The following is a 19,022-nucleotide window of genomic DNA, read 5'->3' as shown; positions in this document are numbered from 1 at the left end:
CTAACATGACGAATTTTAAACGAAAGTTTTGGATTGTCAAAAAAAACTAAACTGTGCACTGCATTTCTAAGTAACAATGACGAATTCATTAATTCAGTGCTTTCAAAGAGCATGTTTCTTGACAGGTTCCATAATTTCCATCAGATCTTATGACATATGACATAAAACCAATTTTTTTTTCAACAAAGAATAGTCATTGGGTGTAGACATTTTTTTATTTTCTTTTCAAATTATTTAAGCATGTTTATACTGAGTTCACACGTAATTCGAATTCGATTCGCATTAACTAATTCGAATTAGTTTAGTTAGCATTCGAAACGTTTTACGTCCTAACGTCAATTCTTATTCAAATTGCAATGCGCGTCAAATTCGCTTTACTGTCCGAACGACGTTATCTTTTAATTCGTATTAACAAAAACGTATTTCTAATGCGAAATTGGATAAATTGGTAAATGTACGTGTGAACGAGGCATTAAATCGGCTTTCTGTTAATACCTTAATCGGTAACGTTTAAAGCCGTATTATACAAGCCGGTATTGTATAAATAAAGGAGGAGTTATATGATCCCACGTTGTTTGATTGCTAATTTCTGATTGATATCTGTTTAAATGAGAGTTTAGTTTCTACGAACGGTTTACATTTCAAGTCGGTTCTGAAGAACAGATTAATGGGTCCACAAGTACCTTAGATTTATTTTTAATTTGTGACTTATATTCACTAATTCTTCTGATTTTCTAGGTCGTCACTATAACGGTCAATTATGGAAAACTGTCAAATATGCAATTTTATCACGATTTATTTTCACTTGAGGAAAATTGACCAAAGGTTACAGTACACTGTGCCTTTAACAATTAGGTCAGTTAGGTTTCTCAATACTCATTTATAGACGTATTCAATGTATGGACTCTTTAGGTGGCATAATCCAGTTTTAAGTGACAATATCCACTAATTATTATATTGAAGTGTCGAACTATTCTAGTTGATAGTCATCGAAATCTGTCGCAGACATACATTTTGTAATTAGCATTTGAAAAGAAAAATGTGATTTAATTCGATATTTCCAAGGTCAGAAGGATACTGAAGATATTCATGCCTAATATGTCATTAAACAATCAATCTCATAAAAAATGAAAGCACAGCTCAGTCAATTAAATACACTTCTAAGAAGACAAATTTAAAAAGCAACGTTACTTTTATTTATAGTATATCAATAAGTGGGGTGACAGGTTGGATTCTGAGCTGTAATGTGTCAACTAATTTTCCACCTTAAGCACTTGAACCTGTTTTCATATTGTGGGGCTTCAAGAACATAGCGTTAAACAAATATTTCATACTTATGTTTCACGTTTTGGATTGTAGGCATTTTCTACCCGATAAGACTCAAATTCCAATCAGAAGAACAATTCAACAGAAGCAATTATAATCTTGCCATTATGTGAAAGAGCATTTATTGAATCTGCCACCCAATCATGTTTTACTTTAAATCACTCTAGGCGTTTTTAATAAGAAAATGTAAAATAAGCATACAATTTGGAGACAAATTATGGTTAAAACAACTTGTTTCCAACATAGTATAGTGTTTAGTGTAGATACAAGAAAGAGTTTAAATTCGAATGGAAACCTAAAAAAAAGGTGAGGGAAATAAGTTCATGTAAAAGACATTATCTATAGATACGTTAATAAACATCCAACACAATTCTTGAATAAGTATGTGACAAATACGATCAAAATGCTGATATCAACGCTGTTTGATTGCTTACATGCTTTGTATTTATTTTTGTTCAAGCGTAGTAATTAAAATTGACAACTGAAAAAAATATATAAAAAGGCGGAGTTAAACTTCTATTCTTATATCTAAAATGATTTGGCATTATCAATTAATCAAATTTACATATTTACAGGTTTCAATATACCTACTTTTATGTTTGCAAATGTCACTCTTAAATACAATGATTGAGTCAACTTTAATACAAACAAAGCAAGCATCCAAAGAAACCTTTAACTTGCTTCGTTTCTAGTAATATGATAACAGCTGTACGAGTAACATTTTGACCTGTTAACCTTATATGTGCTGAAAGTCAAATGTACAGTACGCTTACAAATTTTACAATATAACAGTTGTCTTGACAACTGGACTTTCAATATAAAAGTCTCGACAGAAATGAATCGGGTTCACTACACACATCAAATAAATTTTGTACTTCTAACACGTTTTATTCCATTTTCGTAATCGGAAAAGCTCAAACCCCAAAATACGAAAACAAGGGTAGATATATACTTTAACACATCCGGACTTAGTGATTGCGGTACATATTTACATTCTATCTAAAATATACCTTGTTGTAAAATACTATGAAATATGAATAAACGGCAACTCTTTAATTCATATACATATAATCAGATAAGTATATAAATGTTGACAGAAATTAGGATTTAGTTGTTAAGAGATGAATTATTGTAATGCTTATAAGATTAAAACGGCTTCCTAAGCTACTAGAGTCGCTTCGTCTATGACTTGATACATCCATTATCAAAAAAGATTTGTTTGGATTAGCTAACTTTCAGAAAGTAGTTTTTGACATTATTATTTGACACGTGGATATATTAATTGATAAAGTAAATATTGTTTACTTGCCATGGCGTTGTCAGTTTTTCGACTTATGAGTTTGAATTTACATTTGCTGTCTTTGGTCTTTTTTTGTTTCGATTATTTATTCAGTGTGTGTAATTAAGTAAGATTTATATGACATCATATCAAAACGAATTCACAAATCGGTTTGAAATTAAAGAAAATTACTGAATACTTGTGCATTAAACCTATTAATCTATAGAAGTTTCAGCTATAAGAGATTAATTGTAAATTTTGTTTCTTACATCTCTTGTTTCACATCCTGAAGAAAACAATGGTATAAAATCTGGCGTCAATCTTTGGATAGCGAGGCAGACCTGCAAAAAGAAAATAATGGTATAAAATCCGGCGTCAATCGTTGGATAACGAGTTATACCTGCAAGTAGAAAACAGATGTTTGTTATAGCCATTATTATTCATTTTTTTATATATAAATAAGGCCGTTAGTTTTCTCGTTTGAATTGTTTTATATTGTCATTTTGGGGCCTTTTATAGCTGACTATGCGGTATGGGCTTTGCTCATTGTTGAAGGCCGTACGGTGACCTATAGTTGGTAATTTCTGTGTCATTTTGGTCTCTTGTGGAGAGTTGTCTCATTGGCAATCAAACCATATTTTCTTTTTATATATATTGTTTAAAAACTCTTATTCATTATTTTCATCTTACACAGTCGGTCCCAAAACAAGTTTATCTAGGTATATTGCCCAGTTGTACACAATGTAAAATAGCCATGGCATTAAACTGGTAAAACTTCAATACAGTGTGTGAAAGACTCACGGGTATAATATTATACAAAATGATGAGCTGAGTTATTTCTATTTAACATGTCTTATTGCAATATTAGACACTATATTATGATTGAGGTGAAATACCACCATTCATTTCTCATAAATTTGTATTTTTCAAAAATTTGTGCAGAATTTATCTTTGTTTCAAACTAAGAAATACTTGGCATAGGTAAAGTTTTATCCTATTAAGTACCAAATACAAAAATTCACATCACATATCATTGCATACACGAAAATCATCATCACTGGAAGTTGAATTATTAAATTGTACCCCTTTTTTCCTATGTACAAGCTTAAGAAACAATGAAACCTCAAGTTTATAAAATATATTATAGAAACACCAAATATAAAAATAATGATGCCTTGAAACACCCAAGATAAATGTTTATGGCTCTAAAACTTTTTACTGCAATCAATGTGGGATAAATTTCCTGCAACCGTCAAATTCACGAGAATATTTTTTTGACCCTTTTTGTATGCAACCGGATGTGAAATACTGTGATTTGGTTGTATTACAGCTTGAAAAGTTTAAATAATTCACCTTCTCATTGAATATAGCACAATATTAATTTTTACAGGAAACATGGATACATCAGCAAAACAAACAGTATTGTTGTCTTTTGTAAATTATAATTCATAAAATTGTTCTGTATTTTTAGATGTTGTTTCATGAAACGGTATTCTTTTTTTACCTTGGCGACAGTACTGAAAGTGTCTATAGATTCTGGGTACTGACGTTTTTATCGTCTTAATAACGTGTTACATAATTCTTATTTTGTCTTTATGATATTACTTTTACTGTTAAGTCTGTTGGGTTTTTTTGTGATATCCATTAGACGTGTACTTATTTATCCCGATATTGTTCTATGATCATTTTAGTATTCTTGTCTTTCATTATTCTAACGTACTTTGTCTTTATATGCCTTTTTGTGTTTCTTTGATACATACAATGTGGTTCTAGGTTTATACATCCCGTCATTGTGTCATTGTTTTATGATAATTTTTGTATTCTTGTATTTCATTTTTGTTAATGTGCTTTGTCTATATACATATAGATATAAGAACATGTGGTATGAGTGCCAATGGGACAAATCTCCATCCATGTCACAATTTATAAAAGTAAACCATATTGGTCACAACACAACAACGGTCTATTCTATATAAAACACATATTTATGAACTACATCAACAAACGACAACTACTGAACGAACATTAGTACAGGTGCAAACAATAGCAGCGGGTTTCAACGTTTTAATAGGTACCAACCTTGACCCTTATCTGAAACAATAATATAACATCACAACATAGAAAGACACGCTGATACATATTACGTGCCTGCCTCTGTACTTATATATTCCGTCATTATGTTATTGTGCTATTGTAAATTTTTGCATTCGTGTTTTTCGTTTTTGTCGGTGTGCTTTGTCTATATGCCTTTGTGTGCTTCTTTGTTGCATATTGTTTTGTTTATAGTGATATAAATTATAACACAATGTTGACTGCTGTACCCCTATTTGACATTTTTACCTTTTATGTCTGTTTGTTTTGTGCACACATCGTTGTCAATATAATTGAATATGATGCGACTGTCATAAAAGTGAGAGGTATGGCTAGCTATAAAACCAGGTTTAATCCTCCATTTTCTACATCAGAAAAATGCCTGTACCAAGTCAGGAATATGACAGTTGTTATCCATTTGTTTGATGTGCTGAGCTTTTGATTCTGTCATTTGATAAGGGACTTTCCGTTTTGAATTTTCCTCTTCTTCATTTCAAGAAATACTTGCTTTGTATGCCAAAAAATCAAACATCTTGTTATCAAACAAATCAGGCTTTCAATGAAGTTTGGACGTGATTTAATATACATATAGCAATGTTATGTGTAATAACAAGTTTGCTAAACAGTATCTAATATTTGTTCCGAATCAATTATTTCTGCTGCTTAACAAAAAAATATTTTTTCAGAGTTTGTACTTTATTCTAAATATCTAAAGGCCGACACATCTTATGAAAATTGAAACCGTCTAGCGTACCACATTATATATCAAAAAAAAGATGTGACAACTATCCACAAAAGACCAAAATGACACAGACATTAACAACTATAGGTCACAGTACGGCATTCAACAATGAGCAAAGCCCATACCGCATAGTGAGCTATAAAAGGCCCCGATAAGACAATGTAAAACAATTCAAACGAGAAAACTAACGGCCTTATTTATGTAAAAAAAATGAACGAAAAACAAATATGTAACACATAAACAAACGACAACCACTGAATTACAGGCTCCTGACTTGGGACAGGCACATACATAAATAATGTGGCGGGGTTAAACATGTTAGCGGGATATACCTGTTTTTTTGTCAGAGTTTGTACTTTTTCCTAAATATCAGAAGGCCGACATATACCACAGAGTAATGTGATTTGAACATTTTGGTACGAAATATATTGATATTTGATCCTAGTGTTATGTGATATTTAGGGTTCATGTGACACTTTTTAATACTTTATTCATTTAGTATTTTTTTTTTAATCTTATTCATTTTGTTATTGTCTCTCGTATCTTTTTTTTTAACAAAAAAAAATTAATATGAATATTTATTAGATTTCTACAAACCTTTTTTTGACCCTATCATTACTCTTAGGAAAAATTTATAGTCATTTCATAACAAGGTTCTCTTGATTTGAACATAATGATTCATATCTTTGAAGTGTTATTATATTGAAGTTTATTACGAATTTATATCGGTTAGCCGAGTTCATTGTAGGATTACTTACATTTTGTATTCTACAGAAGCTCAAAATTCTATGATCACAAACCTGACAAAACTTGTTGTTTCGAAAATAAGCTTATATAAATCTGTTCAGTTTGGTTTTTATAAAATTACAATTTTCGTTTATTATTTCAATTGGTGTTGTAAATAGGGTCAACAACCTCACTGGTTTAGGTTCATGACGTCAATCATGTATATTAGGTTATTGCAGGTGCAAATCCTCTTATCTCCAGGTATAAACCTATTAACGCATGTTGTTTAACTCTTTATTCCTCTTATCTACTGACAATGATGTCATACATGCGGGATATGAAGTCATATGATATCTTCTAACGCTTGATATAGTTGCTGAGTTTTATTTCTTAACAGGGGAGGTATAGGCTTTTAATCATCTTAGTCTGTTCATAATCATCATATCAACGTGGGAAACTCCTCTATCCGTTTAACACTAGCTTATCATTTCGTTTGTTATTCTTTTATTTCAAGCGGTTTTAAAAATCTATTCGTTTTTTGTTTTTTTTTTTTTTTTTTGTTTTTTTTTGCTTGTACTATTCTGTTTCGTTTTACGGAACTGTCTCTCTCGGCATTTTTAATCAACAATTACTTAGCAAAATCATCAATCATCTTATGAAACAATTGTATGTGCCCGTAGCTATAAAGTCATTCAAAAGGATACAACATCGAAAATAAAATATTCGAAAAAGAGTTTGCAGGGATGTGGCAAAATTTTTGGAATTGTGCGTCCTCTTTGTTCTTCAAATTCTACCTTATATTGCTTTTTAACTTTTTGATTCGAGCGTGTTTATTAAGCCCTTTGAAGACAAACATCTATAAAAAAAAAAAGATATGAACTCGATGTCTATAATGAGTATTTAAGGAACAATAACCCCAAAACAAGTTGTTTTAATTTTCTGATTATTTCAAGGGAGCTATTTTCTGGAAATTTTTATTCTTTTTACTGTTCTTTGCCTGTTTCTGGATTTTAAGATATAAGAAAAATGAACCAAAAAATCCTTTAAAAAAGGGTCAAATGATTAACATAACTTCGTTATTGAAAGATCACTTGTAATAAGTAACAAATATAAACTCAATATTTGTTGGCATATTTAAGTACCTGTCCACGTCCATTTTGTGGTTTTATTAGAGGTATTTCTATTTGTATAAATCTGATGAGCTTAGTATTTTTAACTGATTTTTAAAGAGTGTTCCTATTTTGTTATGTTACAACACTCTCCCAGGTTAGGAAAGGGTTAAGCGCTCATGTGTATAATTGCTGTGTTAGTTGGTCTCTTCTGGAGAGTGGTCTCATTGGCATTCATACCAAATCTGCTTTTTTATATTAGCTCCTCCACATTATTTATGTGCCTGTCCCAAGTCAGTAGGCTGTAGTTGGTTGTCATTGATTCAGGTCTGTCATATTTGATTTTGTTAAATGTTTTGTTATAATTTTTTTCACGTCGGGGCCTTTTATAACCGAACTTACGGTATGTCTTTTTTCTCAATGTTGAAGGTCGTACGATTGTCTGTAATTGCTTACATACACTTCATTTGAACTATGGGGAGAACATAAGCAACACTATGAAGACAAAATATTTCAAATTAGAAATAGAATTGATTCGTAAAATTTTCAAAACAAAAACAATGTGGCGTGTCTGTGAAGTTAATAGATGATTAAACGGTATGCGTTTTATCTCAATGTTGCAAGCCGTACAGTGACCTTCAATTGCTTCTATCCACGTCGACGGTACTCTGGTAAATAGTTGTCTTATTTTTAGTTAAACACCATCTCCTTATTTTTATACTAAACAAATACTTAGTTATAGTCAAACAAGTATATTTTGTACAATGAAACAATTATCATTTCATTTAAAACTGTTAGATAGAATGATTACGTATAGTTTTCAATCAAAGGAATATTTTTCGGACAGAATTGTTTCTTTATTAAATTTGTGTATGCATTTAACCTAAAGTAACATCTGACAATAAGGAAATCACGCCATTAGACTGGCATATTACACAGAAGATTTAAGCACTAATTTCAATTGTTCTAATCAGCACATTTTATGATAAGTGCTCTTTGCTTCAATTGGAAAATTATATAGATGTTTGCACATAAATACAATGTTAAGGAGACAGGTTTTTATAAGCATGTTGCTTGCTTGAATTCTTATTGTGAATGTGTTTATAAAATATACTTATATTATGCATAAAAAATATTGTTTACACCAAACACAATGTTTAGAAAACTTTAGGGATTATTTTAGAAGGATTAAGGTACAGGAGAAGAGCTTTTTTTCGAATTAGGCAACATTTGTTTGGTGTGTTAGTGGGTGTTGATGGCTAGTAGGAGTATCAATGGTAGATCAAAATCTGTTTAGTCACTCAGTAAGGATTAAACGTTTCAAAATACTAGTATCTCGTCCAGGATTTACAGTCTCGTCTCAGGTCTAGATCGTGTCTCAGATTCGGGGTATCGTGTTTTAGACTCCAGTTAGAATCCCAGATTTAGGATAAGACGTTTCATATTTCCGATCATCGCCTGGTGTTGCTTGAACTACTCAAGTAATTATTTGTGGACACTTTATTCCTTATTTTTTTTTTTAAATCCCTTGTGTGATGTCAAAAATCAGTATAAACAGAATCAGGTAATGTATTTATTTCTAAAAGGGAAATGCATTTCTTGTTCAACAGACAATGTTTCAGTCAGGATTCTACTTCGTCAAAATTATCTCCCCATTACGCTAGTTCATTTTCACAATCGTAGAAATGGAAGCCTTTATAGGGATGACGCGTTGCCAATTTTCCTCAAGAAAACCGATAAATTTATCCACATAGCATCATTAAGATCCTTATGTCAGTTGTATTTTAAAAGGCAAATGTATCTACTAGCTAATGAGCATTACTTAATGATCTAGTCTGCATTGATTCAACTTAAAACTATTGTCTGATCGGTTGTCAGGTGGAATTTTCGAAAATTCATAAACATTTAAAAAAAATCTAATTAAATATTTCGTGGAAAGGCAGACTAAAATGTTTTGTGGTTGAAGATTATAAACCCTGGCTATCACACACAAAAAATATTATTTTTTCGAAGATATGCACTTTCATCATCCAGCTTAAAATACTCAGTCAGGATTCTACTTCGTCAAAATTATCTCCCCATTACGCCAGTTTATTTTCACAATCGTAGAAATGGAAGCCATTGTAAGGATGACGCGCTGCCAATTTTGCTCTTGAAAACCGATAAATGTATCCACATAGAACCATTACGATCCTTATATGTCAGTTGTATTTTAAAACACAAATGTATATTCTAGCAATGAGTATCAGTTAATGATCTTGTCTGCATTGATTCAACTGAAAACTATTGTCTGATCGGTTGTCAGGTGGAATTTTCAAAAATTCATAAACATTTAAAAAAAATCTTATTAAATATTTCGTGGAAGGACAGACTAGATTTTTTTATTGGTTGAAGACTATAAAACCTAGTTATCATACACAAAAAAAAAATATATTTTTTCGAAGATATGCATTTTCATCATCCAACTTGAAAGACTGTCGTCAAGTACTTTTAGTAAAAAAAAATAGCTATTCGAACACATCTACTCTGTTTTTGTGATTCATTAGATAGATATTTCACTTGACCCATATATTTCATCTTTTAGTACTGTGATTTTTTTATGTTATAAAGTCAACCTGTAGCTTTGATAAATAAAAATGATAGAATCTGAAGCGAGATGATATATCAAATACTCTTCCTTAAAGACAAAATATACACCCCAAACACGCCCTAGCACAAAAAGGTGCACTCGACTTTCTCTTTTCGATACAATTGTTATGCATTTTTTGGATTTTTTCTTGAGTCACATAATGGAAGGGCAGACACGAAAATTAATGAACTAATAGATTGATATGATCTCCGTCCGTGTTATTATTTTTTTTTTAATCAGAGGTTATGCATTTTCTACATCCAACATGAGAGGTACCCATGTCGTCGACTTGATATTTAATTTTTCTGTTTAACTATGTAATAGATAAATTGAAAACTTATGCAATGGTGTTTTTAAAATAAAAAACTTCGTAATAGAGAAGAAAATTGTCGTTTTATTTGTTTCTATTAACTTTTAAAAATTGTGTTACTATAGTAAACATTACAGTAAGCATTTATCGCCTTCTCTAACAAAGAGCTTCGATTCTTTTGATTTATTTCAACTGGGTTTCCGTCTGGTTTGTTACATTAGGCATTCTAGATCAACACATATTCTAAAATAAATTTATGCTAGCAATTTCTCACAAATTTGTTATTTATAGCTATTTTAATGATACATAGCCGAACAAAAATATATTTGGAAGACTTGAAGGAATTATGAGTATGTTATAAGTAGGTCCAAATTACAAAATACAGAAACGAAATATATGATAAAAGTTATTTCAACAGGAACATAATATCAAGGAATCTTTGATGGTAAAGTGTTCTCTTGGAAATTTAATTAATAGCCGGTATAATATGAGAGGAAATTTTAATAATGAATCTTCTATTTAGTGTCACCACAGCAACTCTCTGTTATTGAAAAAAATCCTTAAGAGAACTTCTTGGCATGGAATTTTTTACATAGTTTTTTCAATGACACTTTGGAATTAAATCTACTACACAAATGATGCCTAGCCTAACATTATACGTAATAATAGTGATTGCTAAAGGAACTTATCATAGTTACCTGTTCAATGAAATTTAATATAATGAATCTAAAAGAAAGGTTTTCGTCATTTGAACTTACTAAAATTGAATACATTATAAAACTAAATTCCTAAATGAATCTTCTGCGACAATTCAATTTTATATACATATGCATGTTCACTTGGATGAATCAAACAGGTGACTGTTTTATTCATCTGCACTTAGAACAGCAGTAAGGTTTTCATTTTACATCTTTTACGTTGGAAGCAAGTTGCAGTAGATAGATAAGCAGAAAAGAAAGCAGAAAAAAACTGAATCGCCTACTTGAATTAAGTAAAATGTAAAAATTCCAACAACTATATGATTGATTAATCGGATATTTTAGCAGAACGTTTCTATACCTAAGGACACCAAGTTATGTGTAGTTTTCGTGCTGACAAAAAGTTTTAATTTAATTCTAATAGAACATACTGGCTTATCAGTTATAAATAAATAACTGCTTATATTTCCGTTATGTTTTAAGTACTTATAATTTTGGTTGCTATTACTATATTGTTCATGGTCATGCATTCCATCTACAGTTAACTCATATACAAAATGTTCATTATGTTATTAATGCATTGAGATCAAAGAGTACAAAGGAAGGGCAAAATGTACGTCTTTTATGGGAACGTATTACATATATAATAACCAAACCTCGTCACTTCTTTGACACTGTACAACTGTTTTACAGTCTTCGGGGTTCAGTTGTTCGTCACAATGGTAACATTTCAAAGCTGAAAATTAAAAAAAAATCTTATTAACAAGAAAACTTAATTGTGTAGGTACTGCACTAAGTTGGTTTTAAATGTGAATACAGATCTCTACAATAATTAAATGTTGTATAATTTCGTCAAATTGAAAATTCTGGATGAGAACAAAATGGATGATAAATGATATGTACGTCGCTCGTGTTGAAGGGTGAAGAAATAAAATGTCAATAGAAATGGAGATGTTTCTGTAGGTGTAGAAAAGTTTACCTACGGGAAATCGAATCTCTCGTTTCAATTGTGACTGGAAGTGACTGCATAGTTATTCACCCTACGCGTGCAGAGAAATCCGCTCCTCTGCCTTACCATTAAACGAGGAATATATAGCTATATGACCAAAAAAGACCGAAGATAGTCAATTATATCTACGGTCAACTTTGCCTGAGGGAATTGAAATCTGAGTAAACAATTTCAAAATGTTTATATAGACAATTTTATACAGGTTTGTTATTAATCATGTCGAACCCAAGTACTGAATACTGAACTTAATATACCCTCTGAGACTTATAGTACACCGGCAGAGGTATCGACAGAGAGCTGTCAAAATGAAAACAACACGAAATAAATTCCATACGTCCGAAGCGCTATTCAGGAACGCTCAGAGCCAAATATTTGAAACCCAATGATGAATAAAAACCTTAACGGTTGAAGAGGTATACAGTCAGGATTCTACTTCGTCAGAATTATCTCCCCATTACGCCAGTTCATTTTCACAATCGTAGAAATGGAAGCCATTGTAGGGATGACGCACTACTAATTTTGCTCATGGAAACCGATAAATTTATCCACATTGTACCATTACGATCCTTATATGTCAGTTGTATTTTAAAAGACAAATGTATCAACTAGCTAATGAGCATCAGTTAATGATCTTGTCTGCATTGTTTCAACTTAAAACTTTTGTCTGATCAGTTGTCAGGTGGGATTTTCGAAAATTCATAAACATTTAAAAAAATTCTAATAAAAACATTCGTGGCAGGGCAGACTAGATTTTTTAGTGTATAAAGACTATAAACCCTAGTTTTCACACACATAAAATTATATTTTTTCAAAGATATGCATTTTCATCATCCAACTTGAAAGACTGTCGTCAAGTACTTTCAGTAAAAAAAATAGCTATTCGAACACACCTTCTCTGTTTTTGTGACTCATTAGATAGGTATTTCACTTGACCCATATATTTCATCTTTTAGTACTGTTATTTGTTTGTGTTATAAAGTCAATCTGTAGCTTTGATATATAAAAATAATAGAATCTGAAGCGAGGCGATGTATGAAATAATAATGTTTTTCGTCAGTGGTAATTTTTTCAAAAAAAATCGGAGGTTATGCATTTTCTTCATCCAACTTGAAAGATACCCATGTCGTCGACTTGAAATCTAATTGTTCTGCTTAACCATATACTAGATAAATTGAAAACTTATGCAAATGGTGTTTTTAAAATAAAACACCTCGTAATTTAGAAGAAAATTGTAATTTTGTTTGTTTCTATTAACTTTTAAAATTTTTGTCACTATAGTAAACAGTACAGTACACATTTATCGCCTTCTCTAACAAAGAGCTTGGATTCTTTTGTTCTATTTCAACCTGGTTTCCAACTGTATACGATCAAAATATCTTTTTTAAATTAATCATTAATTTACTTACGACAGTTATTACATGTGTCACTACAGAGAACAGTAATACAAGGATCATCACACATGTTTGGCACCATTGTCATTATCGCAGCACATGCATCTTTATCGAGGTCTTGGCAAACAGAATGTACCAAATTGATAAATGAAACTGGAATATTAAGGTACCTTTTGTTGATTTTTTTTTTAATAGAATGGAAAACAACTAAACCAACCACTGCAAGCCAATGGTTTGTATGAATTACAATCAAAAATATATGTTATGACCAAAATACAGAGTATTCTGACAATAGTTTTGGACAATAGAATCATTTACTACTAATCTATAGAAGATTATGAATATGTATAAAAGACTTAATTATATTGTCATACATAAATAAAGGCAACAGTAGTATACCGTTGTTCATTTTACACTGGACGTTAATCAAACAATGATAACCAATTATTTTCAAATTCTTCACTTTTCAAGCATTCTAAATAAATGGTGACAGATTGAACAGCGAAATCAATACTGCTTTCTTTAAGTTGTAAAGAGGTACTTTAAAAGATTAGAGCAATATTTAATTGTTTTTGACACAGTTTTGAATGAATTGCTTTGAGACGACAATTAAAAAACAACGATTGAAACTAGAGGCTCTAAAGAGCCTGTGTCGCTCACCTTGGTATATGTGAATATTAAACAAAGGACGCAGATAGATTCATGACAAAATTGTGTTTTGGTGATGGTGATGTGTTTGTACATCTTACTTTACTGAACATTCTTGCTGCTTACAATTATCTCTATCTATAATGAACTTGGCCAAGTAGTTTCAGTGGAAAATGTTAGTAAAAATTTACAAATTTTATGACAATTTTTGAAAATTGACTATAAAGGACAATAACTCCTAAAGGGGGTCAATTGACCATTTCAGTCATGTTGACTTATTTGTAAATCTTACTTTTCTGAACATTATTGCTGTTTACAGGTTATCTCTATCTATAATAGTATTCAAGATAATAACCAAAAACAGCAAAATTTCCTTAAAATTACCAATTCAGGGGCAGCAAACTAACAACCAGTTGTCCAATTCATCTGAAAATTTAAGAGCAGATAGATCTGGACTTGATAAACTATTTCTCCCACTGTCAGATTTGCTCTAAATGCTTTGGTTTTTAAGTTATAAGCCCAAAACTGCATTTTACCCCTATGTTCTATTTTTAGCCATGGCGGCCATCTTGGTTGGTTGGCCGGGTCACTGGACACAATTTTTAAACTAGATACCCCAATGATGATTGTGGCTAAGTTTGATTTTATTTGGCCCAGTAGTTTCAGAGGAGAAGATTTTTGTAAAAGATAACTAAGATTTACGAAAAATGGTTAAAAATTGACTATAAAGGGCAATAACTCCTAAAAGGGTCAACTGACCATTTTGGACCTGTTGACTTATTTGTAAATCTTACTTTACTGAACATTTTTTCTATTTACAGTTTATCTCTATCTATAATACTATTCAAGATAATAACCAAAAATAGCAAAAATTTCCTTAAAATTACCAATTCAGGGGCAGCAACCTAACAACGGGTTGTCCGATTCATCTAAAAATTTCAGGGCAGTTAGATCTTGACCTGATGAACAATTTTACCCCCATGTCAGATTTGCTCTAAATGCTTTGGTTTATGAGTTAAAAGCCAAAAACTGCATTTTACCCCTATGTTCTATTTTTAGCCATGGCGGCCATGTTTTTTGATGATATGGGAATTAAAACACAAACTTTATTCTAGATACCCTAGGAATCAATCAGATGAAGTTTGGTTTGAATTGGTTCAGTAGTTTCAGAGGAGAAGATCTTTGAAATAGTTTACGACGACGACGACGACGACGACGGACGGACGACGACGACGGACGGACGACGACGACGGACGACGACGGACGCCAAGTGATTGCAAAAGCTCACATTTCCTTTTAGGAAAGGTGAGCTAATAAAAAGGCAAGATGATGTGCTGGTATGTGTTAACTTTGTTTCAACTGAAAAAATTTTCAATATCAGTATCGTTTCTAAAGGATTGAATTTTTACCAAATTTCTACAGTATGAACAAAAGCGAATAATGAAATACTTGTTCAATTAACTAACGGTGTCAGTTATGTTGTATTTTTGAAAGAAAGAAAGATACCAAAAAACAATACTATTTGGTGATCAATCTATGAGTATTGAAGACAATGTGTAGATAGTTAAGGCTGTTCATGAAAACATAAAAAAAAAATCCGAGAGATTTGTATAATGAAATGTATTTTATATTCCAAAACCAGACAAAGTTTTACTTTGTATGTCTGTATTTTTTTTTTTTTTTATATTCAAGCTCCTCTACCCCAACCGGCTGAAACATAATTAGAATTGAAACACAAGTTAAAAATCAAACGACAGTACATTGAAATTAATATTATAAAAGCTAAAAAAAATAATAAATGCACCTTTATTCCTATATAATTCATAGTTTCTTATATCTGTTGTTTTCTTATAATTATTTTTTAATTATTTTATTAACATTCTAGATTCTTTTTATATTATTATGATTCTTTAATGTATCAATATGGTTATTACTCACTGTCGTTATTCTTCAGGTTCAACAAATTAGTACAAATAAGTACATGATATCAAACATGTTATTTTAAAAATGAGTTATCAAATTTATTATTTTAAATAGCTAACTGGAGACCATTTGATTTAATGTGATACCTCTAAATCAATGTTGGAGTTTATTACCTAGAATATTTAATTTTTTTTTTTTATTTTTTTTTTTATCTGAGTTAACAATTTGGAGCATTCTTAAAATAGTCATGCTGTTGATCTGAGTTAACTATTTAAAGCATCATTCCAGTCAGCTTAGATGTATTTTTGAAAAAAATAATTCTGTGTTGTCATTATGTTAGTGTATGTGTTGCTTTGAATACAATATATTGTACCTTGTTTTGTGGAGAAGGCTTACATAGGCTATGCCTCAATCCAATTCGTTTTATTTGAATAAAATATTGTTTAAACGAAATACTCATAACACTGCTAAATTTATAAATACCATTTTTTTTCTTGGGGATAGGGGACTGTGGAGGTGAAGCAATTTAATCGTAATGTTTAAACCTATAACTGTTTTTGATTGAACAGCACTAGTATGTTCTCTAAATATGTCATAAGGAATTTTTTTTATTTTGTGCATTTGGTTTGTTTTATTTCATTTTTCATAATCTTAAATAACAAAAATAGCAAAATCACAAAAAAATGAACTCCGAGGAAAATTCAAAACGAAAATCAAATAATCAAATGGCAAAGCCAAAAGTTTAAACACGACAGCAAATGTCATATTCCTGACTTGGCACAGGCATTTTCCTATTCAGCAAATTGTGGATTAAACCTGGTTTAACTACAATGTCATCAAATATTTCGAATCTTGTTTGATGAAATAGTATTAAATTGATTATCTAAACGTTTTAAATAAGAAATTATATAAAGAAGGTATAGATGTCTGCGACTTACAGGGAAAATAAACCATTGAGTCATACTCTAGTTGTACAGTCTCGATTCTGATCAATGTTACTGGCAAGTATGAAGAATGAAAGAAAGTTGTCATTAAATTGTGTTCGTATCCCCAATCTTTCTACTAAGAGTACAAGTTAATGACGCTGAACTTGGAAGGCATAAATAGATTAACTATTGTTCTTGACGAAATTAATTAGGGATATCTTTAAGATTTTGTTTCAAACAAATAATTTGGTTTCTTATTCCCTATTTTCTTACTAGAAAGAAATCAAGAGATGTTGCGTATACCAGGTTGGAAACCGATCTTTTTTTTAAATATCATATTCTTGATTTGCTTTATAAAGAACGTTCAATGCCAATTTTATTTTCAAACATTTCTTTTGTTTCATGCCTGTTTTTATACAAATTCATTTGGTTTTTATTAGAAAAATGTTTTAACTGTGCTTTGAAAAAATAGGTCTAAGTAACGCTCCTGTGCAGTGAAATGAATTAAGTCTAAAGTATAGATTATTGTTAATATATCTATTTGGTTTGTTTTTATCATAAAATCGTTTCAACCTTGCTTTAAAGATGGAAGTCTATGTACCGCCCCTGTGCAATGAAATTGATTAAGTGTAAAGAAAATTTTATCATGTTCAGTCTTCCAAAAAAGCAGAAGTTACAAGGTATACCTTGACCTTATCATGAATAATGAAAAATAATTAAGTTTGAAATTTCTCCTTGCAGTGGTTGGAAAAAAGTGAAAAGAGAGTGTAAAATTAATTATAGTGAATTAAAAATTCGTATATTTTGCAGATACATATGTATTACTACATATCTCAAATTTACAATCGAACGATTTTGGGTAAAAAACGGCTTGAAGCGATCCAAAATTATCACGTCCTGTTCTCATGTTATGGTTCTCGTATTATGATAGATAACAGACAAATCAGCTAATAAATACCGTTCTCTGTTTTGAACATTAAAATCCATGGATATTTGATAAAATGAATCTTTTAGTTCGAATATGATTGAAATAATACGGGATATTATAGGTGTGTTTACTATGCTCGGTTCAATGAAGTGACTTGTGATGTGTTCTTAATGAAATATAAGAAGGCCTTGTTCATGCCGACATGATCTTGGTAAAATTTCAATTTTAACAGAAATACCATACAGTGCTATTACAACCAACAATAAAAATAACTTACCAAAAACCAAAAATTTGATTATTTTGGCCGCCATATTTGACTTGAGTGATATTAAGTACTGTCTTATCTTTCGCCTTGGATTCGTAATCGTGACATCAATTGAAACCAAAAGGCTTTTATGTCATAAAGCGTCCTTGGCATTCAGGAAGATCTTATGGTGTCAACCTCCAAATTTTAATACACAGAGTATTAGAATATGACAGAAATATATCTTTTCGAAATTCATTAAATAGATATAGAAAAATGTGATATGAGTGCCAATGCGACAACTCTCCATCCAAATAATTTATAAAAATAAACCATTATAGGTCAAGTTACGGCCTTCAACACGGAGCCTTGGCTCACACCGAACAGCAAGCTATAAAGGGCCCCAAAAATTACTAGTATATAAGAGACATTCAAATTCATAAGTTTTTTAAAAAAATATATAAACTGACAACGCCATGACTAAAAATAAAAGACAAACAGACAAACAATAGTGCACAAATACAACATAGAAAACTAAAGACTGATCAACACGAACCCTATCAAAATCTATATGTATTTAGTAAACTGTGTAACAGTCAGTCTATAGTACATTGTGTATACAGTCATGCAGTCTATAGTTCATTATACATTTTAAAAAGATATCGGTTGAATGTTCTGGTATGTGATGGTTGTCATAGCAGCATATTGATGGTGGGGGGTAAATTTGAACTCCATATTTTTAACCCTCCAATGTAATTTGCAAGCTACAATTAATTTTCATAAATGTGTAACATCTGATTGTTTTTGTTATTTTTGCATAGATACAATCGAAATAATAAATAAGAAAGTGACTTGGCTTTTGTGTGTTTTATTCTGTGCATGTACTTATTTTGTTTCATGGGTGGATACCCCCATATCCTTTGTTTCTCTGTAATATCTAGTAAATTAAAATCACTACAAAAATTAATCAGCGATCTATTTACAACTAAAAAAATATGCGTGTTCACACTGTTTACACATATTTTATCACATTGATTGATTCA

General features: G+C 30.9%; 1 protein-coding gene across 1 annotated transcript in view; it reads right to left on the bottom strand.

The window, feature by feature from the left end:
* The window catches only part of LOC143047653 (uncharacterized), a 42,391-nt gene extending 24,259 nt beyond the window's left edge, over positions 1-18,132 (bottom strand). Inside the window, exons 1-4 of the mRNA XM_076220839.1 lie at positions 18,013-18,132; positions 13,326-13,463; positions 11,567-11,646; positions 2,875-2,946 (exon numbers count right to left, since the gene is read on the bottom strand). Of these exons, the coding sequence (XP_076076954.1) occupies positions 2,875-2,946; positions 11,567-11,646; positions 13,326-13,463; positions 18,013-18,046 (324 nt within the window). The 5' untranslated portion in view covers positions 18,047-18,132. The remainder of the gene's footprint in view (positions 1-2,874; positions 2,947-11,566; positions 11,647-13,325; positions 13,464-18,012) is intronic.
* Positions 18,133-19,022: the final 890 nt, after the last annotated feature.

This window comes from Mytilus galloprovincialis, chromosome 10 (assembly GCF_965363235.1).
Source record: "Mytilus galloprovincialis chromosome 10, xbMytGall1.hap1.1, whole genome shotgun sequence".
In the NCBI taxonomy this organism is placed as follows: Eukaryota; Metazoa; Mollusca; class Bivalvia; order Mytilida; family Mytilidae; genus Mytilus; species Mytilus galloprovincialis.
Note: the sequence above shows the minus strand (reverse complement) of the source record. Positions and strands in the feature narration are given on the sequence as shown.